This window comes from Chaetomium strumarium (assembly GCF_033439665.1).
Source record: "Chaetomium strumarium strain CBS 333.67 chromosome Unknown B0T15scaffold_7, whole genome shotgun sequence".
Classification (NCBI taxonomy): Eukaryota; Fungi; Ascomycota; class Sordariomycetes; order Sordariales; family Chaetomiaceae; genus Chaetomium; species Chaetomium strumarium.
In genome coordinates, this window is record NW_026944435.1 from 1,554,074 (window position 1) to 1,576,878 (window position 22,805).

Here is a 22,805-nt window from a genome sequence, read left to right on the forward strand (position 1 = left end):
CTCAGGTACTAATTGGTACCAGGAGTTAAAAGCGATAGTCGAGGGGATGAATTTCGTATATGGTAATTCCATGGGGCCTTGGAGAGCAAAAAGAAGCCAGCCGCACTTCCTTGAAGCTCACTTGATGGACGAGCTGGGAATCGAACCCAGGACCTTTCGCAACGACCAGGGATCTCTCGAAAGATACAGGTGATGCTAAGCGAACGCTCTACCAACTGAGCCACACGCCCTGTGATGAAAGTGGAGTGTCACCACGGAGGTGATGGAGACATTGGAGTGATGCTGGTCATTATCAAGTTCTGGATGAGATCTACAAGCAGCAAAGGCCTGGCGAAATCAATGCATACCTAAGTGAATGAGTCCCTTATAGAACGGGTTGTCCCCTATCCTTACAGCACTAGAACACACCATACAAGCTAGCATGAGATTGGCACCAGCAAACGCCGCGGTCGCGGAGTCTCATCCGAAACCAGACCAGACCAGACCAGACCAGACCCAATGAACCCCAAGGAGCCAACCCAAATCCCCTCGGGCTCCGTCTCCAGATATACGCCTGCAATGCCCCGTACCACTATACTACCGAAGGTGCATGCAAAGAGAGAAACGAGTAACCGATAGAAGCAACTGATACCACGGGCTGGTTCCGAGAAAGGGAAAATGGGAAAGCAACAAAACTGGAAGAGAGGCTCGAGGCGGTACACAAAGAAAGGAAGCAAAAAGGAAGAAAGAAGAGATGCACGATGTAGGGTATAACCTCAAGATTGAAACCAAACGCCATTGTAAAAGCCGGGAGATGGAACTGAAGTTAGCAGCATCCTTGCTTAGCCAGCCGCCCCCCGTCCGCCTTGCTGTTCTTGGCCGCCTTGCTTCTTAGGCGCGGGAGCCTTCCGCCTGCCGCCCGCTTTCTTCTTCTTTGTCTGCCCCTGAGCAGCAGCCAATCCTTCTCCTTCCCCGGCTTCCCCCGCAGACGCGGGAGGTACGGAAGACGGAGCTGGCATGGACGAAGACGCGGCAGCCGCTGAGATGTTCTGTTCTAGGCTCTGCTGCTTAGACGATGTGGTCTTCCGTTTTCCACTAGCTCTTTTCTTTTTGGCCGGCCCTTGGGAAGCACCCAACCCTTCCGCCTGCCCTGGTTCTGGCTCAGGAGGGACCGCCACGAAAGAAGACACGGCAGCCGACGGAGGATTGTGTTCTTGGCCTGGCTCCTTAGACGAGGCGGTCTTCAGCTTCCCATTCGCTCTCTTCCGCTTGGTATGCACCTGAGAAGCACCGGGTCCTTCCCCTGCTCCTCCTCTCATCCTAGAAGGAGCTGTAACGGATGAAGATGCGGCAGCCGGAGAGGTATTCAGAACTGGCGACGATGTTGATGCCCTCATCCCCGTGATTGCTCTAGCCAGAGCTATCGCCTCTTCAGCCGGCTGAGTGAACAGGGGCTCAGTAGGTTGATCTAGTCGCTGGGGAGTCTGCACCTGTCCCGTCTGTCTCAGCTGGCCTAGCCCCAAGGCCGTCACATCGGTGGCCTGCGCCTGCATCGGCAACTGTAAGGGAGTTGGTGGCGTCATGCTCGGGCGGGAAGTCGAGCCCATCGCTGGGGTGGATCGTGCCGCAATGACTCGCGGGGGCTGCTGTTGAAGCGAACTACTTGCAGTTGCGGTGGGGACAAGGCGGCTGTGCGAATACAGACTAGGTCCAGAATTACCGGGTTGTCGAGCTAACGGCACGCTCTGGGATCGAGAACTCTACGCTCGACCGGTCACCGATGGCCGTCGCTCCGACGGTCCCCCGAAACTGAAGCTCGAAGATCGCCGCGAGAAGTCGCCCCCGCCCCCCACGACCGCGGGATCGGGCTCACCCGGTGCATCCTCAGAGTCGACGAGGCCTGGGTGCCCCTCGGGAAGTCGCTGGGCGCCGTAGCCGACGACCTTGAAGATGTTGACTCGTCCTCCGTTGGTCGCGGTTTGTAACTGTTCGTGGAGGCGTGCTAACTGATACTGACGCTTAGTCGGTGCGAATACAGGCTGCGGCACGACCGGCTGCGGGTTCCAGCAGGCCAGGGCTGACATCACAGCAGCTGTCTCCTCGTCACTGTCGACTGTCCCTGCGTTGGCATCGTCCTCGTCCTCCAAGGGCGCGTTGGCATCAATGGCGGCCTTTTGCTGCTTCGCTTGGTTCTTCTTTTGGTAATTGGCCAAAAGCATGTCGTACGGCAGCGACCGGCCAGGGACAGCGCGTTTGGCGCTCATACTATGGCTTTTGCAGGTGAGGGACCGCGCGCAAGGCTGGCCATTAGGCAGGATCACGCCGCACTGCCTCTCAACGTCCACGGGTCCCTTTGGCTTCGCCGCTTTCGGTTTGGGCTCATCCTTCTTTTTCTTGGCCTTGCTCTTATCAAGCTCGCTTTCGGCCTTCCTCTTCTTGCCCGCGACATTCATCTTCTTTGCCTTGCCCGCTGTTTTGCCGGCGCTGCCGTCCTTCTGCTCGTCGTCGTCGTCGCTGTCGCCGTCGCCCCGGGCGGCACCGTCCCCTTCGGCCTTGCGTGCCTCTTCCTCCCTGGCAGCTTCCTTTAACCGTTCACGCGCCTCCCGGGCCTCCTTCTTGCGCTGTGCTTTCTCCTTCTTGATCCTCAGGCACTGCGCAATATGGTCCTTGGCCGCAGATCGCGTGATGCCCTTCTTGCAGTGCTTGCATTGAAACATGTCCGGAAGATCTTCGAGGGGCCGGCCGGTGCTGAAGGTTTCGCGGCTGCTATCATCGAGCTGGTTGATGACAGGTCCGGGTGACGTGGCGGTGATTGCACCTTCTTTGGGTTTCTTCTTGTCGTCTGCAACAGCTTAGTTCGACTCGTTTCAAGGATGAACGCGTGGTAAGGCTGAATGCGTCGCACCTTCAAGAACAGTGGCCTCCTTCCAATTGCCAGCCTTGACCTGTTTTGGCGCAGCTTTCTTGAGTTTGATTTTGCCGAATGACTGTGGCCCCGAGGGAGCGACGGAGTTTTTGGCCGAGGCGACCTTGATGGTGGCCTCCTCATCTGGAAGAGAATGGTTAAAACTTGCGACGCGAGAAGGAGCGCGTGTCGGATCAGGCACACCTTTGCGCGATTCTATCGACGCCATAACGGGATAATGATGGTGTTATCAAAAGCGTGTCTCGGTGGGCAGAAGCAACACCGACTATGGAGAACCACAGGAGAGACCAGCTGGAGCCGACACATAGGCGCTGCACATTTCCAGTTCAAGTTGGCCTTATGTTCTGGCGCTAGTGTGGCAAGCGAGTACTGTGGTATGTTAGCGATGAGGTGGTGTTGCGGCGGACGTGGAAGTGGAGCATTGCGGAGGAAATAAGGTTATCGATAACGTTGGCGCATCAGGGTGTGCACAAATCAACTGAGAGGTGTGTGCAGTATAAAGAGCACTCTAAGTCTACACTCTACAGAGTCACCTAAGTCGAAGCCTGCAGCATGCACTACGGATATTATATATCACAATATTATCATTAAGGCCGTATTACCTACCATCTATTTTCTCAACTGCTGGTTCTTGCCTTATCAGGCGATTCCGAGCTCGCAACGGCGCAATCACCTCCTGGAGTTCTGGTAGAGCGAGGATCGGACTGGGCTATTACGCGCAGAGCTGAGTTGCTCTTTGCCCTCGTTATCTTGTGTAACACTTCCTTCAAAACCCGAGGCCAAGAAAATTGCGATACCGTAAGAGCTGTCTCTACTGCTTTGAAGCTATACATGCTAAGAAAGCCCGTCTGGCCCGTCCGGTTCGCTGCAGCCCCATTCACTGCCACTCAAGACTGGTCGTCTATTCGCGCTGGCAGAAGAAAGAGCACCCAAGACACCCTTTGAACCACTGGCACGCCAAGTGGCCTGCTCCCCGGCGTATTAACTCCCCAAGTTCGCAGAATGCAAGCATTATGTCAACGCCCACAACTCCCATTAGAAGTTGCCAACCTGATGCGGTGGCTGAGACCAAAACGTCGTTAGATAAGTTATGAAGTAGGATCAGCTTAAGCGCCCTTTGGCACCCAACCGTCTATCAGAGATGTCTCTTGTCTTTCCACGGCCTGCAAGGATAGCCCGTGTTCTTATGCAACTGCTGCATATGAAAGTAGGATTAGCCGCAGATGGTGTCTGTACCATTTGCGCAAACGGATACTCATCCTGTAACATCGCTATTGAGAATTCTTGTGGAAGCCGTCCTTGTCCAAGCACTGCTGGCTAGCGCCACCACTAGTAACCGCCACCGTAGTTGCCCTGGCTTGGCACAGGCTGGTATCCTGCTTGAGGGTGCATCATCTGCTGTGACTGAGGGTGCTGTGGATGCTGCTTTGGCCCCGGTTGGCCCACAAGCAGATCGGCAAACCACTGGTGCGTCAGGGCTTCGGACGCAGAGATGCGGAGCTCCGGCCGGAGCTGCAACATGCGCTGGAGCAGATCGATGCCGAGCGGGTCGATCTGAGGCAGGATGCTGCTGAGCGGCTGCGTTGCATACAATTGCCACGTTGTCTTGTACTCGGGAAACTGCGACAAGCCTGGCCAAGTCCTCTCGGTCGGGGTCCCCATGATACGAAAGATGCGGATGATCTGGTCCTCATTGGTCGTGCCAGGAAACAGAGGTCTTCCCGAGAACATCTCGGCCATGATGCAGCCCGCGGACCAGATGTCGATGCTCGTGTTATATGTCCTACTACCGAGCAGAACGTCCGGCGCCCGGTACCAGAGTGTCACCACCTCATTCGAGAAGGTATTGACAGGGATGCCGAATGCCCTGGCAAGGCCGAAATCTCCCAGCTTGAGCTGACCCTTGGTGTTGATCAAGAGGTTTTGCGGCTTTAAGTCTCGATGAAGCACGCGGTTCCTGTGGCAGAAGTCGATCCCTTTGAGCAGCTGGTACATGAACGACTTGATGACGGGGGGCTTAAGCGCGCCCCTGTCGCCTTTTGTGTCCATGTACTTCTTGAGATCGCAATCCATGTATTCAAAGACCAGCATCAGCTTGTTCTCGGTGTGGATGACATCGTGAAGGGCGACAATGTTCTCGTGCTTCAGCTCTTTCATAAGGGATATTTCGCGAATCGCCGTGCTTGGGGTGCCCTCCTCGGAGTCCAGATGGATTTCCTTGAGAGCGACCAGCTCACCCGTCTGGCGGTTGCGGCCTTTAAAAACCTTAGCAGAGCGTTAGTAGAGGGCGAGCAACAAGCTTTCCACCGAGGATGCAACGACTCACAGTTGCGTATGTCCCCTCGCCGAGCTTCTCCAGTTGCTGGAAGGAGGCGGCGTGCCTTTTGCCGTCCATGGCTTCTGTACGACGGTGTGAATCCGTGCGATCGGGACTGTTGTAAATAGCGAAGCGGGCGACCGGCGGCGGTCGAAGGTGAGATGTGGCTCGGGGACCAAACAGCACGCTGCCAGCGGTCGTGGTCTTGAGGAGGGGACTTGGCCGAGTACCCGGGAGCGCTGTCGTCTGAGAGTCTTGAGAAGCCGTGGTGAGGAAGCAGAGATGCCCCGGGGCCTCTGCAAGAACAGATGAACGGTAGCTGGCCTCGGGCTTTGGCTCTTGGGTGTCGTTTCTCTGCGCTTCAGATTCGTTCGAAGAGAGGGGCGAATCGGTGGTGATGGTGGTGGCGGGACCCCCGCAGTTGTTTGAGGCTCACGTAGGTAGGTCAGGTAGGTGCTACTGTCAAATGCAGAGCGGTGGTGAACGGATAGAATGCCAAAGACTCAAAGTAAAGATCATCCGTCTGATGGCGATCCACCTTTAACGTCGAGGTGCCTGGGCCAAAGCTGGGTGTGGATGTCTGGAGATGTCTCCGTTTCAAAGACAACCGAAACACATGCGTTAGGCCGCTGGCTAGGCCACGAGTGCCAGGGGGCCATTGCAGCGCCCTAGTGCATTTTCAGTTAGGTAGTGTAGAGAGCGTGAGGTGGCCCGAGCGCTGCTGGACATGGACGGGCTGACGGGATCCATGGATGCCCGGCGACTCCACTCCCTTGTCTGGCTGGCCAGTGGCCACAGCTTACACGAGGCTCGACAGGACCGTGATGATGGGTTGGGCTGAATGAGAGTGTCTCTGTCGGGCGGGTACTTCTAAGCCATTGTAGGAAGTCCTAGGTGGCTGATCTCATCATCTCAAGACTCGCTGCAAAGAGGAGTTCATGCGGATCCAGCAATTCAGTAGGTTTCACTGGCCGGCTCACGCCTGAGCTGTCACACCAGAATGATGCTCAGTGAGGTGAGCAGTCTATTTTTCATTCGCCTAACCTGCGCACCTCAATACTCCGAGGGACCAAGCTACAAGTGAGAATAGCGTTTGTTCATGTGTCGGTACGATGGCTGACAGACCTCCACGGGGCCATCCTTCATGATATCAGCAATCAACAAGGCGGCCAGGCTTATTTTATCCGAGGTCATACACCAAGGCCAAATGGCTGCAGGTCAACCCGAATAGCCCGAGGTTAGGTGACGATCGTAGACATGAAGTTTCGTTCCAATGGCCCTACACAACCCGCATACTCCTCGTCTTCGGGGCCTATAACGTCCCCTTCATCTGCCCAAGGTGCAACGAGAAACAATAATGCAAGCTGAGTGCTGTTCTCCTCGGCATGCACAGGGCGTGTTATGGCAAAGAGACATCCCCCTCTTCGGGACGCCATGGAGCGTGATCATGGATAGAAAATGGCCGAAACGCATTGTTCCCAGCCCGTGGAAACGGCCTGTGGAGCTCCCGCTCAGCCTTGCGGTTCAGTTTTCTGCACGTCCATCCATTCCAGTGTGAATGCCGTGACAATGCGTGTCCAGTCTTTGACGGTTGGGATGTCCAAGTGATCCCCATCATCATCCATCGTGTGCCACACTTTCGGAAAGGGTGAAGGAATGAGGTGCAGCACGGGGGCACCCCTCCTCATGAAAGGCACATGATCGTCGCCGACGAAATTTGCGCCGAATTCCGTCGCCATCTTGCCGCTCTCCGGCAGAAACGGTTTGCCGTCGGGGGGTTGGCTCTCCAACATGCCCATCTGGCGCAGGCGGCCCTCGAGCGCAGCCATGCGCTGATACGCCCAGTGGGTGCTCTGGAAATACGATGGTACCGCGGGGTTGGCGGCGCCCAGCAGATCCAGCAGCACAAACAGGCTGATCTGCCGCAGCGGGTTCCGGAACGTCGACATGGCCGGATACACCGTGCCCTCCCACTCCTCGGCGAGCGACCTGGACCCGTACAGACTATCCGTATCGGACCAACTCACGAATGCCTCCTCCCCGTCCAGCAGCAGGATCTGCACTCCCACATCCTCCCTCTCCCTGGGATCTTTTTGCTCCACCGCAGCCCACATCCGATCCAAATACCCATCCACCTGGCGCGCAACATCCATCAGCATGGCGCACGGCGCGGCACTGTCCGTCGCCCCGATGAACCCGGACGGTGTAATCTTGCTGTCATAATGCGCAACCAGCGTTAAGAACCCCGCGGTTCCCGGGCCTCTCTTTCTGGTCCATGGCGGTTCTCGCCGGAGAATGATGTTCGCGAACGGCAGCTTCCTGTCCCCCGTCGCGGGTGTGGTGGAGGTCGAGTTCTGCCAGAGGATCTCCCAGTGTGGGAGGTGGGTGCGGAAGAAAGTGAGGAAGTGCTCTTGCGCCTTGATCTGGCCTTCTGTTCCCGGGACGCGGGGGATTAGGAGGGGCGAGAGGAGAGGACCGGTTTTGGGGTCGTAGTCGGAGGTGGAAGGGGCCGGCAGAGATTGGAGGAGGAGGTTGGACAGCGGGGTGTAGGCTACTAGTAGGGTGGACGACAGAAGGGTGAAGAGGAGGGCGTAAAGGCGCATGTTGGTTAAGGGGATGAGGCGGCGGCAGAATTGTTCTTTATTCTTTGAGCAAGATCCTCGAGGCTTGCTGCGCTCACGAAGTCGCGATGGCTTGGCTCGCGTCGCTAGCTTGGGATCGTCGCGACCATACTATGCTTATGTCTTGTGGCGAATCAGCCAGGTAGGAATGCAGCTAGGGATGGAGTGCACTTGCATCATAATAAGTGCAGGGTTGGGATCGTTGGAATGCGCCGTCGAGATCAAAGGGAAGAAAGAGCCGTCCCCGATACTGGCGGATTGGTGTTTCGCTGTCCTCCGACAGATCGACACGGTTGTTCCTAACCGCGGATTGGTCAGTACCCCTAGCAGGTCATGGGTAAGAGAGATCGCCGTAACGGGGATCCGAAACGGCCTGCCGGAGCGCTGCCGGCCGACGGGCAAGTGGGGCCAACTTCTGCCAGCAATGATGTTAACAGCTCAATGTCGACATGCATCGTTCACCGTTGCGAACCTGGAAGGCAAGTCCAAAACTCTCGGACGACCGCAGGCAAGCCTCTCACCTTTCAATAACCGTTGCAATTTCATGGATCCGTCTGTCTCATAAGCCATAACTCAACTTACTGCGATTGTATCCCAACCAGGCCTTCCCAACCATACCCCCTTACCATGAGCCACCCATGCCAGCCGGGTCCGTGACTGCCACAACGCAGTCATCGTTGTATCATACCTACCTAGGTATACAAGCACATGTGCTAGAGAACCACTCTCAACTATCCACCCAAGCCCACCCGGTCAACGCCATTAGCCAAGCATCCGAGTCACGCTGGGATAGGAATCAGGATGCGTGACGTTAAGAGAACGCAAAGATTAATGCACCATTGTATCCCGCCCCGCATAATCAGCTTCTATCATCGACACGTCCTCTCACCGCCTTTCTCCGCTCCATCTCGTCTTCCAACAGCAGCCGCTCCGTAAAACTGCGTGGCGTATCTATGGAAGGTCTCGCGAGGCCGCCCGGACGATAACTGCCCAGATCCTCCCGCGCACCGGGGTCGTGGATGCTACCCACGAAGAAGGGGACGTCCCTCATGCTCGCAATCTCGTCGTACAGCTTGGGGTCCTTGATCGGCGCTATCGTCATGGACCTGCCCATGTACGACCCAACGCTATGCTCGAAAAGCGCTGCAGAGGGAGAGACAGGTGGAAGCCCTGAGGCCTCGTCTGATTCCTCTCGAGCTGCGGTCCGTGGGCGCCTACCGGGAGTCTCATCCTCCTCGTCTTCTGGTTCCGGGAGGTATTTAGGCGGCTGCCTCTGGGCTTGAGGATTGGTTCGTCCTCCTTCATCCTCAAAATCAAAAAGCGAATCTTGGTCGTCGTCGAGATGAGGTTTTCCGTTTGCTGTCAGTGTGGCAGTCCGGGATGCCGCAGGGCTGCTAACCGGCTTGGCGAATGGCAGCTTTGCGGTTGGAGACGGAGTCTTCTTCTTGGGTGCCATGGAGAGGAACTCCTCGTCGGAGGCGTTCCCATCCTCATCGTCGTCGTAGATCGCTTCCCGTTCCTCGATCGGCGAACCGAGGAACTCGCGCCTAGACCCGTCGTCCAAATCATCCGCCTCACTGGACGCTTGCGAGTCAACCTTGGTTGCCAAAGCATCCGTCGCACTATCTTGCTGCTTCTTGCCATTCATTTTAATGGGCTCCTCGGGATCCGGGTTGACTACTGTCCAGGTTGTTCCTTCCTCCAGCGGACTCCGGGTGAGTGCCTGTAGAGCTTGCGTCGATGACACCTTCCTTGGTTTCGGAAACAGATCTTCCTCGCCTTCGACGTCCAGCAGCGAAGTTCCGGCGTACGCAGTTGACTCATCCTCGGTGGCGACCGGCCGCGCCACAGCCTCGGGCTGAGTCCCCGCCCCACTTGCTTGAGCCGGGATGGCAGTGGATGCCTGGGGAGAAGAAGACGCTGGAAACACTTCGTGGCCTTCAAACTCAAAACGCACCCGGCGGGGGCTGCCCTTATTGGAGCTAGTAGTAGAGGGCCTTCGTAGCGCGCTTCGCCGCGCTTTCGAGTCGCTGTTGGAAGACTCAACTGACGACGTGGACCTGTCAGTTGACCGCCGTACTGGATCCGGCCTGCCTTGGTCATCGGTCGAAAGAGACCGCGTGGACTCCTCCACCTTTTTCACGTTGTCGGTGGACAGTGGCAATGACGATCCTCCTGAGGCAGGTGGTGGTGATGTCGGAGGGGAGTGGTAGGTGCGATGGTTACTCTCAAGAAGCGGCAGGTAATTGGGCGTGAACAACCCATGAAACTCCTTCTCTCGTGCATGGATGCTCCGTGCGGCTTCCTTTGGGGTGCCCGAGGTATGGCGGAGAATGGGCGGGGGCGACTTCTTCCGGCCGTCCCAGGCATTGTGATCTATCGAGGGTGATTCCAGCATATCGCAGCTTAGCGGATGCAGCGCTGGGTATTTGCCTGTGGACATGGACTCGGCAATGGCTTGGGAGACCTCATTTGAGATGTGTTCTGGGTAGCTTTTGAGACACTCGTCCATGTGCTTGTGGAACTGGGCCAACATGTCACGCTGGTACGCAGCGACCTTGCCGTCGAGCTCGGCGAGCTTGTCGTGGAGCTGCGCCACGAGCCTCGCGGAGTCGTCCATGATGCGCGCACCTGAATGCCGAAGCCTGGAAGCCTGGCGAACCCTTATTATTAGCGATGCGCGTGACTCGATTGATTGGTTATCTGCAGGCCGCAAATCATGTTCCGCGCCTTTGTTTTGCTGTCGTGAAACGTCCGCAGGACCGCCGTGATGGGCCAGATGTGCTTGCAGATCGCTGGAGTTGGGGAATGGCCGTGGACGGATAGAGTTTGGTGGAAGAAATAAGTTGTGTGCCTGCTAGCGCTGGGGAAGTGGTGGTGAGGTACAGATAACGTCAATGGGCAACCTTCGGATCACTTGCGGGTTCCAGAACCCGTCGAGACCTCGATTCCATCCCGCATGGCGCCGGTAGCCGGCGCGGGGTGTGTGGCTTGGCCAGTGGGGGCGCTGCTTGTTGAACGAAGGAGGGGCTTTTGTGGGTCTTGGAGCCAGCGTCCTGGGTGAGGGGTGCGATCGATTGGTGATGCGCATTCCTGAAATGCAAAGTCGTCTGCACGTAATCACATGCATAGCACACAGGCCATTCAACGAATTGATCTGCCGGTCAAGCCTCGAATATACTTGTGCCATCGGGCAAGGAGAATCTGCAACTCTGAATGGCCCGAACTTTCCTTAGAGCCGCCAAATGGGATGGATGGCAGCAGATTCAGTATCACGAGTGCATTGAAGCAAGAGGCGCATTCTCGGATACGATACGGAGTGGGCCGTGCGCTCTGTTAACTCTGTGAGCAGACGGTGTATAGGACTTGCATTGGTGAGCGCAGATATTTCCACCAGGAAAAGCTGTGGAGTTGCTACAGCATTGTGCACCTGACCCTCAGCGGAATAAGGCGCGAAGTTGATCCCACTGAATTTCCATGCAGACGCATCATTCCTTGCCTGGCGGGCATGGCTCGGTACGGTGGGTTTCAGCTTTGGGGATTGCTCAGTTATACGATCTGGAATACCCAGCTACCAGCGTCCTAACTCCCTCTTTGACCACGGTATCCCCGAGGTCAGTGGCTGACTGGATACTACATCAGAGGCCTCAGGATGGTCGGGGCAGCATCGTGCCTTCTTCAGGTAAAGAACGGCTATATCCCTTGAACATCATTCCCATCCAGCTTTCCAAGTACAAAACAAGAAAGATGTGCACACCGTGACATTGTAACAGGCTAGATTTCTGTTGTTCCTGAATGTGGCAGCGAACACTTGGCTCCTCTGGTCGGCAACCATTTGCCGAGTCCAGACAGTATAGTACTATTGATCTTAAGCTTTGTCGTCTGGGCGAGGCGGAGGAAAAACTAGGTAGAAGCACTAGAAGGCTAGGCACTGAGGCAGAGACTTGGGGGGAAAGCCCTACAACAAATGGAGTTGGTCCGAGAAGAAAAGATCGGCCAGAGGAGCCCAAGGACGCACAGCGCCACCTCTATCCATCCGAGGGACTGTCGCAAAAAGATGATCGTCGAAGAGCTGGTCGGCCGAGACACCGCGAAGAGGCTACCTAAGGAACGCTGCCGGCCTCTGAGCGACCTAGGCCTGAGGAAATATGCGTCAACCCCGACGGAGCTCGCGCGGGGTGTAGACATTGACGGCCGTAATATTGGCCCTCTCTCTTGACAGCTACTATCTCTGGACGCATTTTAATGACGTATCTTTGCCGGGATCCGAACCGGTTGCCGCTTTCATCGTCCTACTCTCCAAAGCAGATGTTGCCACTATAATCATAAGTGGCCTCCTTTCCGAGCACCACGAGATGGAACCCTAATAAGCCCCTTGCCGACTCTACAAACGGCGGCACCGGCGAGACTCTGGAGCGCGACTTTTGATCCCTCTGGACGGAATCGATGATCCTGGTTCTCGTGAGCCCGATGAAGGCAAGGGCCGTGTGACGTGTATGAGGGGAATACACCAAGTACGGGCGTCATCTCAATCCAAAGGTTTCCCACAGCATCCGTGGTCGTATAAAGTAATTGTCCTGCGCACTCGGACGAGACACAACAACCGCCGTTGCTATTGTAGCCAACACCGTGCAAGTTAGGCTACTTAGGTACTAGTAATCTCAACCGAGATACGGGGCGTTAATATTGGATGCAAGAGACGGCAAGAAGATAGCCGACGTGGGCCGCCTGGCCACCGAGGGAAAAGGGAATAGTGACGGGCGAAATGGAGGAAGCCAAGGGACCAGATAGAGGTGGCTTGGTCACCGATGGCTGGGATGGACAGATTCGACAATAGCAGCCAAAGTTACGACAATGGCGATGATTGATAAGCGAGGTGAAGGATAACGAGCTACGAAAAGAAAAAAATAACTTGGTCAGAAGAGAAACCAAAGCGAGAAATTGATGGAGGAACATCGACCGTTGACGAAGTATGTCCTGGGCAGTACTGGAAGCAGGGCTTGGTCGCTGGGTCCAGTCCGACTGGAGCTATATACCGACAACTCGAAACTGACTGACAGCCCCTTCGATGGGAAAGTAAGAATTGTACACCACGGCACCATATGTATTGTTGTATATATATTGACTGTGAACCATGCAATTCGGCGTTCCAGTTCCGCTGTCTTTCAAAAGGAGGTTGCCTTGGATTGCGGCTCAAATCATGCTGCCAAGCCTGGAGAAGCAGACCCTGGCAACGATCGAGCTAAGTGAGGCTGACCGCCTTCCTCTTCGGGTTTATTTCATTCCTACCGACCTCCTTGAGCTCACGACTTCGACTTCTGCTTGCTACATCAGGAATCAGCTAAAAGCTTGCCAGTTCACCTCAATTATCGCAACAAATTAGCGACTTTGAAACACCGACCGCTCTTTCAGACGACAGAAAATCACACTAACTGTAACCATAACGAACCCGGCCGTCACAAAATGTCGACCATCACGCCGACGGCGCTGCAGAGCTCGCAGCCGCCCATCATCCCCCTGCCGTTCAACGCAAACCAGCCTGAAACGATCCGGCTGTACCCGCTGTCGAACTACACCTTTGGCGTGAAAGAAACTCAACCTGAGGAAGACCCGAGCGTGCTGGCCCGTCTGAAGCGTCTGGAGGAGCATTATCAGGCGCACGGCATGCGCCGCACCTGTGAGGGCATCTTGGTCTGCCACGAACACAACCACCCGCACATTTTGATGCTGCAGATTGCCAACGCTTTTTTCAAATTGCCGGGAGACTACCTGCGGCCGGAGGATGAGGAAATCGAGGGTTTCAAGGCCCGTCTCGACGAGCGGCTCGCCCCCGTCGGCAGCCTTGGCGAGGGTAACAAGGCCGGCGACTGGCAGGTCGGCGATTGTCTTGCGCAGTGGTGGCGGCCGAATTTCGAGACCTTCATGTATCCCTTCGTGCCGGCCCATATCACACGTCCCAAGGAGTGCAAGAAGCTTTACTTTATCCAGCTGCCGCATTCGAGTACGCTCTATTCCCTCTGATTGCTTGATCTTGTTACCCTGCTAACTCGAGTTGTGCCATCTACAGAGGTCCTGAGCGTGCCCAAGAATATGAAGCTCCTCGCAGTCCCGCTCTTTGAGCTTTACGAGAACACACAGCGATATGGGCCTCAGCTCTCCGCGATCCCTCACCTTCTTTCCCGCTACAACTTCGAATTCGTGGATGAGAACGGCGACGTGGTGGCCGCCACGCCAGGTGCCGGGGCGGGCGATGGCTATGTGCCCCGGACCAAAGTTCTGGCTGGCGGCGACGACGTCGATATGAAGACGGAGAACGGGACACACTGATCGGTATCTCCCAGTCACTTATTTCGGTTTATCTCGGTTGAAAAGGGCGTCCGGCGTCTGGGGACAGGCAATGCATTAGGTAGAGATTTGCCACTGGAAGGTAGTGGTAACGGTTCCCGCATGCCCAATTTTCAGAGAGGGTTGGTTCGGAAAATACCCGAAAACTCATTTCCAATGTCTCCTCGTTCATGCCTTTTCGCCCTGTATAGTGGCGACTATCTTGCGTTGGTGTTTCATCGCCCGGAACTCGAGGTACCAGATTCCCTGCCACGTTCCGGTAGCCTTGGCCAAGTCAGCCCCGTTCGACTCACGCCCATCTCAACGGCACAACTACTCACCAGCTTTCCATCCTTGATTGGAATTGTCACACTTGCCCCAATCAACGCAGATTTGACGTGCGCGGGTAGGTCGTCAGGTCCTACGTGTGCGTGGATGCTTAGTGAGCTCTTCTCTATGAAACTCAAACTAATACCAAAGGTACAACACTAGAGAAAAAACGGGAAAAAAGGAACGAAGAACGGGAAGAGAGCGAGGAAAACACAAAGATAAAGGCCGAGAAGCGGATGAAGAAAAAGCATACCTTCCGCATCATGCCGATACAGCGCCTCTCCATTCGGCCCAGCCTCAGGCACGATCCGATCCAAGGTATCGCTCATGTCCGCTCTAACATCCTGTCCAAGCACATCAACCTACTGTTCCCTCCCCCCCTTCGCCCTCCTCGAGCACAACACAACACTTGCGAATCATAGAGGGGGAGAAGCATACCTCATCCCAATTCTCATTCAAACTCAACGCGCAGCTGGTATGCTGCACGAATAGGTTTAGCAGCCCCACCTTGTACGACTTGATCTCGGGCAGCTCCTTGAGTACCGTGTCGGTGATAAGGTAAGAGCCTCTCGAGCGAGCAGGCAGAGTGAATTGTTTCTGGAACCACATCGTCGTCGTCCGCAAATCAGATCCTTGGGATGCTATTGGGTTTGGCTGGTGGTGGGAAGGGTAAAGAAGGCGGCCGGGCAAGGTCCAGAAGAGGTGAAATGCGCTCGGAAAAAGCGCCAGTAGGAGGAGAGAAAAGAGGACGATGGTCGTAGTGTTGCTTGTCGTTCCGGTTGTTATTGTCGCTGTCGGTGACCGTAGTGGTGAGCTTGAGCTTGAGCGTTTCGGAGGCATAATCGGCGACCGGGCGGGAACTGAAGGAAGGGCGCGCTAAAACGTCATGGAAGCGGGAGGCTGTGGGTCTTGGTAAGGCACCCTATTGGCGGAATCACATTGGAAGCTTTTGAGGGAAAGAGTGTGATTGATGCAAGTAATGCATGAAGGTTGTACGAACTCGACTTTGAACGTTGAGCTTGTGGAAGTGATTAGAACTCAATACAGATACTACCTTGATTAGCAGGTTTGACAGATGGAGGACGTGGTTACGGTGGTACTAAGTAGTGATACGAATAAGGGACGCAGTGTCTGACGTTCGGTCTTCAACAGGCGACGTCATACTTCGAGGTTGGATCGTAACTTTGATATCCAAACTAGACAGCGACTGTTTCCCAGCGTATAAAAGCCGTTCGACAACGTATTCGCGATATAATCCGATCCTTCGCTAGGCCACACGTTTGTATGAACATAAACGATCGATGGAGCAGACACTGTTGCCATGGTTTCCGCTTTCACCAGTTTATTTACGGCAATAAACGCGAGGCATATCCGTACATAGTACTCCGTAGTGGTGTAGTGTAGTGTATTGTACCGACATAGAATTAAGCTCCGCCTTTGGGGTGGGGTACTGTGGAGCTGTATGCAGCAGGCACCCTTGTCAATTCCAAACTCTCTCTGGTTTGCTGACAATTACACGGCGCGTTGGCCACCGCCGGCGAGACGCTGACTTTTTTCTTTTCTGTCTTCTGTTTTCCACGCGCCTGTTGCCCGTGACTCTGAAGACTCAAGCCGGACGACTGAGTTCATGCGTTAACCACGAAAGAGCTTTTGTTCCACTCGACGTTGCCAATCAACCTGGGAGCTTTCGCAGCGGCCGTCCTGATCGAGGCCCACAGTGACGTTCGCCCTGATTCTATATTGCCGAATCCGCGAACCGGCTTCAACACCAATTCACGAATTGCGCCGTGACATGACAGCCCAGAACACTTCCTCAGGGGTATGATATCTGTGCCAATGGGGCAGGCTGTCTTGGGCGACGGCCTTTGGGCCTCGCAGCAAGATGCGCAAAAGATCATGTTCGAGACCGGTTCTTTCACTGGTTATCGGCCCGGCGTATTCGAGCTCGGGAGCGGTTATCTAAGCGCAGCGCGTGTCTTCAAGCAGCCGTTTTGCGGAAACGAAGAGGGATGGGGCCCCATGAGTCCGTTTCGATATGACTTCACGCCGTGCTTCATCGACGTGTGGGTGGCTACGGTGGCGGCGTTTGGCATCGTCGTGGGTGCGATTGCCGTGTGGTGGTTGCTGAAGAGGAAGCAACCGACTCCGGTGTCGAAGGACTGGCACTTCTGGACAAAGCAGGTGGGTGTTACTGTGCCTTGTGCTTAGGGAATCCGCGGGGCTTGTGCTGATGCCGGAATTAGACTCTACTTGGTCTTATTATCGCCGACATTGCTGTGCAGTTGATCCTTCAGATCATCAGTTACCAGGAGATCTGGTACGGTGACTTCCGGGTCTATACCACGGCAGCTACGATCCTCTCGCTTTTCGTCATCTTTGCGATTCAATGGCTCGAACACTCGCGATTGCGCAACGCTAACGGCGTTGTCTTGTTCTACTGGCTGTTCCTCCTGATCGCACTCGCCGTCAAGCTCCGGTCCTTAATTTCTCAGCAAATATACGCGAAGAGCCTCCCATACTTCGTGGCCTACTGTGTGGGGTTCGGGCTTTCCGTGGCCGAGTTCTTGCTTGAGTGGCTGTGGCCGAAGAAGAATAGCACATACGAGGCGTTGATCGACGAGGAAGAGTGCCCGGTCGAATATGCCACCGTCTTCTCTCTCCTCACCTTCTCGTGGATGACGCCCTTGATGAAGTACGGTTACTCCACCTTCCTGACCGAGGATGACCTCTGGGCCTTGGCCAAGAATGATAAGACTAAGTCAACTGGCGAGGCGTTCGAGAAGGCATGGAAGCACGAGCTGGAGCATCGAAAGCATCCTTCGCTGTGGCGCGCCATTTTCCGCGCTTATGGCGGCCCCTACGTGCTTGCAGCCGTCTTCAAGATTGGCAACGACGTATCCCAGTTCATGCAGCCGCAGCTCCTGAGGTTCCTGATTGCCTGGGTCGTGTCCCATCAACTTCCGGGACAGGAGCCGCAGCCCGTGATTAAGGGCGCTGCGATTGCTCTGGCCATGTTTGGCGTCGCTGTCTTCCAGACTACAATGATCCACCAGTATTTCCAGCTAGCATTCGTTACTGGCATGAGGATCAAAGGCGGCCTAACGTCGTCCATCTACAAGAAGGCGTTGAAGCTCTCGAACGAGGGCCGGGCGTCCAAGACCACGGGAGACATTGTGAACTACATGGCAGTGGATGCTCAGCGGCTTCAGGATTTGACGCAGTTTGCTCAGCAGATATGGTCTGCGCCGTTCCAGATCATCATCTGCATGTTGTCGCTCTATCAGTTGGTCGGATGGTCTATGCTGGCAGGCATCGCCGTCATGATCATAATGATTCCAGTCAATGGCATGATCGCTAGGTTCATGAAGAATCTGCAGAAGCAACAGATGAAGAACAAAGACGCCAGAAGCCGTCTCATCGCCGAAATCGTCAACAACATGAAGAGCATCAAGCTCTATGCCTGGGGTTCTGCTTTCATGAACAAGCTCAACTACATCAGGAACGACCAGGAGCTGAAGAACCTGCGCAAGATTGGTGCCGGCCAGGCGGTTGCCAACTTCACCTGGTCCACTACCCCATTCCTTGTCTCTTGCTCGACGTTTGCCGTGTTTGTGCTTACCGAGGACAAACCTCTAACGACAGATATTGTTTTCCCTGCTCTTGGTAAGAGTTCCGCGGTCGTCTATCTGGCGCGACTTCTAGCTGACCTTGCTTCTCACAGCGCTCTTCAACCTCCTCTCCTTCCCGCTGGCGGTCCTCCCCATGGTCATCACGTCGATTATCGAAGCCAGTGTTGCCGCCGGCCGTCTTACTGCGTACCTAATTGCGGAAGAGATCCAGTCGGAAGCTGTTGTTGCGAAGCCTGCTGTTGATGCTGCGGGCGAGGAAACCGTGCTCATCCGCGACGGTAGCTTCTCCTGGAACCGCCATGAGGACAAGACCGTTCTGAAGGACATCAATTTCAGTGCCAGGAAGGGTGATTTGTCCTGCGTGGTAGGCCGCGTCGGAGCGGGTAAGAGCTCTTTCTTGCAGAGCATCCTCGGCGATTTGTGGAAGATCAAGGGCGACGTCGTCGTCCACGGAACGGTTGCCTACGTCAGCCAGTCGCCCTGGATCATGAATGCCACAGTGCGCGAAAACATCGTCTTCGGCCACCGTTACGACTCAAATTTCTACGAGAAAACGGTGAAGGCTTGCGCTCTGCTGGACGACTTTGCCCAACTCCCTGATGGGGATGAGACATTCGTTGGTGAACGCGGTATCTCCCTCAGCGGTGGCCAAAAGGCCCGCGTTGCTCTGGCTCGTGCTGTCTATGCGAGAGCCGATGTCTATCTCTTGGACGACTGCCTTTCTGCCGTCGACTCCCACGTTGGACGCCACATCATCAACAACGTCCTCGGCCCGAACGGTCTGCTCAGCTCAAAGACAAGGATTCTGGCTACGAACTCGATCCCTGTTCTTGTTGAGTCAGATTACATCTGTATGCTCAAGGATGGCGGAATCATTGAGAGAGGAACGTACCGGCAGCTCATGGCGATGAAAGGAGCGGTCTCCGATCTGATCAAGACCGCCGGCCAGAACGAATCGGGCCAGAACTCATTGATTGCATCGCCAGCCGAGAGTGACAGCGAAACCTCTACCGTTATCGAGGCGTCGAGCAACAGCCAGGATAAAGAGGAGCTGGAAGAAGCGCAGGAAGGATTGGGCACGCTTCAGACCATTAGGCCCAGCAATGGCAGCTCTTCCTACCAAGCGCGGAAACCGCGGACTGGAAGCATGGCAACTCTGCGGCGGGCTAGTGCTGCGAGCTTCAAGGGGCCCCGCGGTAAGCTCCACGATGAGGAGGCGAACCCCAGCAAGACGAGGCAGGCGAAGGAGCACTCCGAGCAAGGCAAGGTCAAGTGGTCGGGTATGTAACCCAGGTAACCGTCCGTTTGATCCGCTGTGCTAACACCAGGGGCCAGTCTACGCTGAATACGCGAAAACCAGCAATCTCGGGGCTGTTGCTGTCTACCTGATAACCCTCGTCGCGGCCCAGACGGCGCAGATCGGTAAGTCGATGTCCCTCTCTCTGTGACATGTGTACTGTGCGGTCTCCTTCCAAGCTGCCTCACCGAGCTCTGCGTCGCGGACCCCCTCACCGCCGCTTACTCGCGGTCTTATCTCGCAGAGGACTCTGCAACCAAGAGAACATGCGTTAATACGGGCACTTGTGGCACCGCAATGCTAACGGAGTCCCCAGCTGGAAGCTACTGGCTCAAGAACTGGGCTGAAAGAAACACCGAGGCTGGCGGCAACCCCGACGTCGGCAAGTACCTCGGCATCTACTTCGTGTTCGGCGTCGGCGCTGCCGCCCTGACGGTTATGCAGACGCTCATTCTCTGGATCTTCTGCTCCATTGAGGTTTGTGGAGACTACCTAAGGAATACCAGGACTGCGGACCAGAATGAGGCTCACATGTGGTTCGCATAGGCATCGCGCAAGTTGCACGAGAGGATGGCGACGGCTATCTTCAGATCTCCCATGTCTTTCTTCGATGTTACGCCGGCTGGCCGCATCTTGAACAGGTTCTCGAGGTGCGTATCTGGCTCTCACCCCTCCGCCCTCCGCCCTCCCCCCTTTCCAAACCTGCATACTGCCTTCCTTATTTCTCACGGGGTAGCACGAACCTCCTGCTGTGCAAGGGGGCTTGAACCAAGTGGCTCCAACGGTGCGGGAAGCAGCAGCAGCGCCAGCAATGCTGTGCTTCCGTAGCACGAAATGCACATCCTGTTTCTCCACCTTGCATGTCAACAACCACCTCAAAAACGCCTCGGCAGGATGCTGACCGTTTTGCGCCGCGACGACTAGTGACATCTACCGCGTCGACGAGGTACTTGCGCGGACATTCAACATGCTGTTCAACAATCTGGCCAGGTCAGGCTTCATTCTCGTGGTCATCTCGGTCACGACGCCCCCGTTCGTCGCCCTGATCGTTCCGTTGGGCGCCATGTACATCTGGATTCAGCGGTACTACCTGCGCACATCGCGAGAACTCAAGAGATTGGACAGCGTGAGCCGCAGTCCCATCTACGCGCACTTCCAGGAGTCGCTGGGCGGCATCTCCACCATCCGTGCGTACCGCCAGCAGGACAGGTTTGAGCTTGAGAATGAGTGGCGGGTCGATGCCAACCTTCGGGCCTACTTCCCTTTCATCAGCGCCAATCGGTGGCTGGCGGTGCGGCTCGAGTTCATTGGCGCCGTAGTCATCTTGGCGGCCGCCGGCTTCTCCGTTGTCGCCGTCGCCAACCACGGCAAACTGAGCGCGGGGGCGGTCGGCCTGGCTTTGTCTTGGGCCTTGCAGATTACCACGTCTCTGAACTGGATTGTGCGTCAGACGGTCGAGGTGGAGACGAACATCGTGTCTGTAGAGCGCGTCCTCGAGTACGCGCGGCTGCCGAGCGAGGCCCCGGAGATCATCCACCGAAACCGTCCAGCGGTGAGCTGGCCGTCGCGAGGCGAGGTCGAGTTCCACAACTACAGCGCGCGGTACCGCGACGGCCTTGATCTCGTGCTAAAGAACATCAGCCTGGACATCAAATCGCACGAGAAGATTGGCGTCGTTGGACGCACGGGAGCTGGGAAGTCTTCGTTGACCCTGGCGCTCTTCAGGATTATCGAGCCTGACACGGGGTACATCAGTATCGACGGGCTCAATACGTCCACCATCGGCCTGCTTGATCTCCGGAGGCGTCTGGCCATCATCCCACAGGATGCCGCTCTCTTCGAGGGGACCATCCGGGACAATCTCGATCCGGGACATGTCCATGATGACACGGAACTGTGGAGCGTTCTTGGTACGTCTTCTTGCGCCATTCCCTCCAATACGCTGTTCACATGGCCTTGCCGTCTCATCGGGTTACACAACACATCACTAATCTAATTTGCTTGTCGCACAGAACACGCTCGGCTAAAAGACCACGTCGCTTCGATGGAGGGTGGCCTTGAGGCCAAGATACACGAAGGAGGTAAGCAGTGCAATTCTCCGCGTGGTGTTTCCGTCTTGGTTCTTTTTTTCCCTCGTCTGTCTCTCTGCGGTTTCTATCGGCTTGTGCGTGTGCCGTCGTACCATGCCCCGTCCTTCACGTCATCTCCACTAGCGTGCTATTCGGGCCTGATCGAAGTTCGATACGGCCGGCTGCATCGCTGCATGCTATAACGGCCGACGCTGCTTGACACGAAGGCGATGCATGCCCAACCTCTGGCTCAGGCGCCATACGGTTGGAGAGGATAGCATGCCATCCCACCCTCCTTGGTCAGGAAACGGAAACGGTAGAAGAAGGGCCAGCAAGACAAGATCGACACCCGTCTTGTCACACTCCCGGCTTGCCATGTGTCCCATCCCATCTTGCGGGTATTGGATGCGCCACCCGCACACAACCACTTAGACCCGTGCAGGATCTCCGATGCAGTGCACATGCTTGGGACACTGGATGAGCCGGACTCCGACCACGACCCATGCTCACTTTGCTAGCTTTGCTTACAAACTTGCACTCCCGATCCCCCACCCACGGCGGCGGTTCGCTGTCTGTGCCCGGTACCAAGCGGTTCTGGTGCGCGGCCAGCCGCCCTACCAGTCCGGCGTCACTTCTCAGTCCCGACCCAAAGATGCAGGATTGCAAGATTGAGATTCTCCCTTTGTTGTGACGGGATGGGGGATCAAACTTGGCGAACCCTCACCCAGTCGCGCTTCTCACACAGCCACTCGCCTGCCTTGTGTGTACCAGTACCAGCCACTAACCACACATGTACTACTAGGCTCGAACCTCTCCCAAGGACAACGCCAACTCGTCTCCCTCGCCCGCGCCATGCTCACGCCATCCAACATCCTCGTTCTCGACGAGGCCACGGCCGCCGTCGACGTCCAGACGGACGCGATGCTGCAGACCACCCTGCGCGGGCCGCTGTTTGCCAACAGGACCATCATCACGGTGGCGCACAGGATCAACACCATTATGGACTCTGACCGGGTGGTTGTACTGGACAAGGGCGAGGTGGTCGAGTTCGATTCACCCGCTGAGTTGATCAAGGCGAAGGGGGTGTTCTGGGGGCTGGTGAGAGAGGCGGGGTTGTTGGAGGACTGAGCTGAGCCAGCAGCTTAAGGTACATGCATGGTATTCTCTGGCTTAGTATAGCGCAGAGCTGAGGGAGGGTGGTACCCAACCGCTGTAATGCTTGATGGATACCACCTGTGTGAGCGGGGGCGCACCACCTAACTGTCGGGACCACAATGGAAAAGCATCTAGACTATCTGCGTCGGGCCATTTTT

At 55.9% G+C, this 22,805-nt stretch overlaps 8 protein-coding genes and 1 non-coding gene across 9 annotated transcripts; 2 read left to right on the plus strand and 7 right to left on the minus strand.

Moving 5' to 3' along the window:
- Positions 1 to 125: 125 nt before the first annotated feature.
- Positions 126 to 230, minus strand: B0T15DRAFT_t207. Its single transcript has one exon. It is a non-coding gene; the product is annotated as a tRNA-Ala (tRNA).
- Positions 231 to 821: 591 nt separating this feature from the next.
- Positions 822 to 1,586, minus strand: B0T15DRAFT_496855 (uncharacterized protein; the record flags this gene model as incomplete). The annotated part of the gene is made up of 1 exon (XM_062867216.1): positions 822 to 1,586. The coding sequence occupies one exon, from the start codon at positions 1,584 to 1,586 to the stop codon at positions 822 to 824; it is 765 nt and encodes a 254-aa protein (XP_062718165.1).
- B0T15DRAFT_303608 (SCA7, zinc-binding domain-containing protein) lies at positions 1,502 to 3,282 on the minus strand. The gene is made up of 3 exons (XM_062863845.1): positions 3,089 to 3,282; positions 2,885 to 3,028; positions 1,502 to 2,821 (listed from the first exon to the last, which is right to left on the minus strand). The coding sequence occupies exons 1-3, from the start codon at positions 3,111 to 3,113 to the stop codon at positions 1,740 to 1,742; spliced, it is 1,251 nt and encodes a 416-aa protein (XP_062718166.1). The 5' UTR covers positions 3,114 to 3,282; the 3' UTR covers positions 1,502 to 1,739.
- Positions 3,283 to 4,234: 952 nt separating this feature from the next.
- Positions 4,235 to 7,825, minus strand: B0T15DRAFT_404472 (kinase-like domain-containing protein; the record flags this gene model as incomplete). The annotated part of the gene is made up of 3 exons (XM_062865255.1): positions 4,235 to 5,170; positions 5,232 to 5,468; positions 6,761 to 7,825. 3 exons carry the CDS (start codon positions 7,823 to 7,825, stop codon positions 4,235 to 4,237), a joined length of 2,238 nt encoding a protein of 745 aa, XP_062718167.1.
- A 469-nt stretch (positions 7,826 to 8,294) lies between these two features.
- On the minus strand, positions 8,295 to 10,789 carry B0T15DRAFT_542801 (uncharacterized protein). The gene has a single exon (XM_062869943.1). The coding sequence runs from the start codon at positions 10,461 to 10,463 to the stop codon at positions 8,703 to 8,705; it is 1,761 nt and encodes a 586-aa protein (XP_062718168.1). The 5' UTR covers positions 10,464 to 10,789; the 3' UTR covers positions 8,295 to 8,702.
- Positions 10,790 to 12,062: 1,273 nt separating this feature from the next.
- On the minus strand, positions 12,063 to 13,001 carry B0T15DRAFT_542804 (uncharacterized protein). The gene has a single exon (XM_062869944.1). The coding sequence runs from the start codon at positions 12,797 to 12,799 to the stop codon at positions 12,524 to 12,526; it is 276 nt and encodes a 91-aa protein (XP_062718169.1). The 5' UTR covers positions 12,800 to 13,001; the 3' UTR covers positions 12,063 to 12,523.
- Positions 13,002 to 13,306: 305 nt separating this feature from the next.
- Positions 13,307 to 14,170, plus strand: B0T15DRAFT_404215 (nucleotide hydrolase-domain-containing protein; the record flags this gene model as incomplete). Its single annotated transcript, XM_062865243.1, has 2 exons — positions 13,307 to 13,844; positions 13,911 to 14,170. The coding sequence occupies 2 exons, from the start codon at positions 13,307 to 13,309 to the stop codon at positions 14,168 to 14,170; spliced, it is 798 nt and encodes a 265-aa protein (XP_062718170.1).
- Positions 14,171 to 14,356: 186 nt separating this feature from the next.
- B0T15DRAFT_403376 (uncharacterized protein) lies at positions 14,357 to 15,106 on the minus strand (the record flags this gene model as incomplete). Its single annotated transcript, XM_062865202.1, has 4 exons — positions 14,357 to 14,452; positions 14,509 to 14,588; positions 14,751 to 14,841; positions 14,936 to 15,106. The coding sequence occupies 4 exons, from the start codon at positions 15,104 to 15,106 to the stop codon at positions 14,357 to 14,359; spliced, it is 438 nt and encodes a 145-aa protein (XP_062718171.1).
- Positions 15,107 to 16,015: 909 nt separating this feature from the next.
- On the plus strand, positions 16,016 to 22,620 carry B0T15DRAFT_440756 (P-loop containing nucleoside triphosphate hydrolase protein; the record flags this gene model as incomplete). The annotated part of the gene is made up of 9 exons (XM_062865908.1): positions 16,016 to 16,678; positions 16,741 to 18,160; positions 18,219 to 19,406; positions 19,462 to 19,548; positions 19,740 to 19,900; positions 19,970 to 20,073; positions 20,348 to 21,333; positions 21,436 to 21,504; positions 22,295 to 22,620. The coding sequence occupies exons 1-9, from the start codon at positions 16,319 to 16,321 to the stop codon at positions 22,618 to 22,620; spliced, it is 4,701 nt and encodes a 1,566-aa protein (XP_062718172.1). The 5' UTR covers positions 16,016 to 16,318.
- Positions 22,621 to 22,805: the final 185 nt, after the last annotated feature.

Bases quoted from the DNA above. Each gene is read 5' to 3' on its own strand.
- B0T15DRAFT_542801 (XM_062869943.1), bottom strand. From the start codon at position 10,463: ATGGACGACTCCGCGAGGCTCGTGGCGCAGCTCCACGACAAGCTCGCC.
- B0T15DRAFT_303608 (XM_062863845.1), bottom strand. From the start codon at position 3,113: ATGGCGTCGATAGAATCGCGCAAAG. The intron at 3,029-3,088 runs GTGTGCCTGATC...ATTCTCTTCCAG, and splicing joins GTCGATAGAATCGCGCAAAG to ATGAGGAGGCCACCATCAAG. The intron at 2,822-2,884 runs GTGCGACGCATT...AAGCTGTTGCAG, and splicing joins GGAGGCCACTGTTCTTGAAG to ACGACAAGAAGAAACCCAAA.
- B0T15DRAFT_542804 (XM_062869944.1), bottom strand. From the start codon at position 12,799: ATGTTCCTCCATCAATTTCTCGCTTTGGTTTCTCTTCTGACCAAGTTA.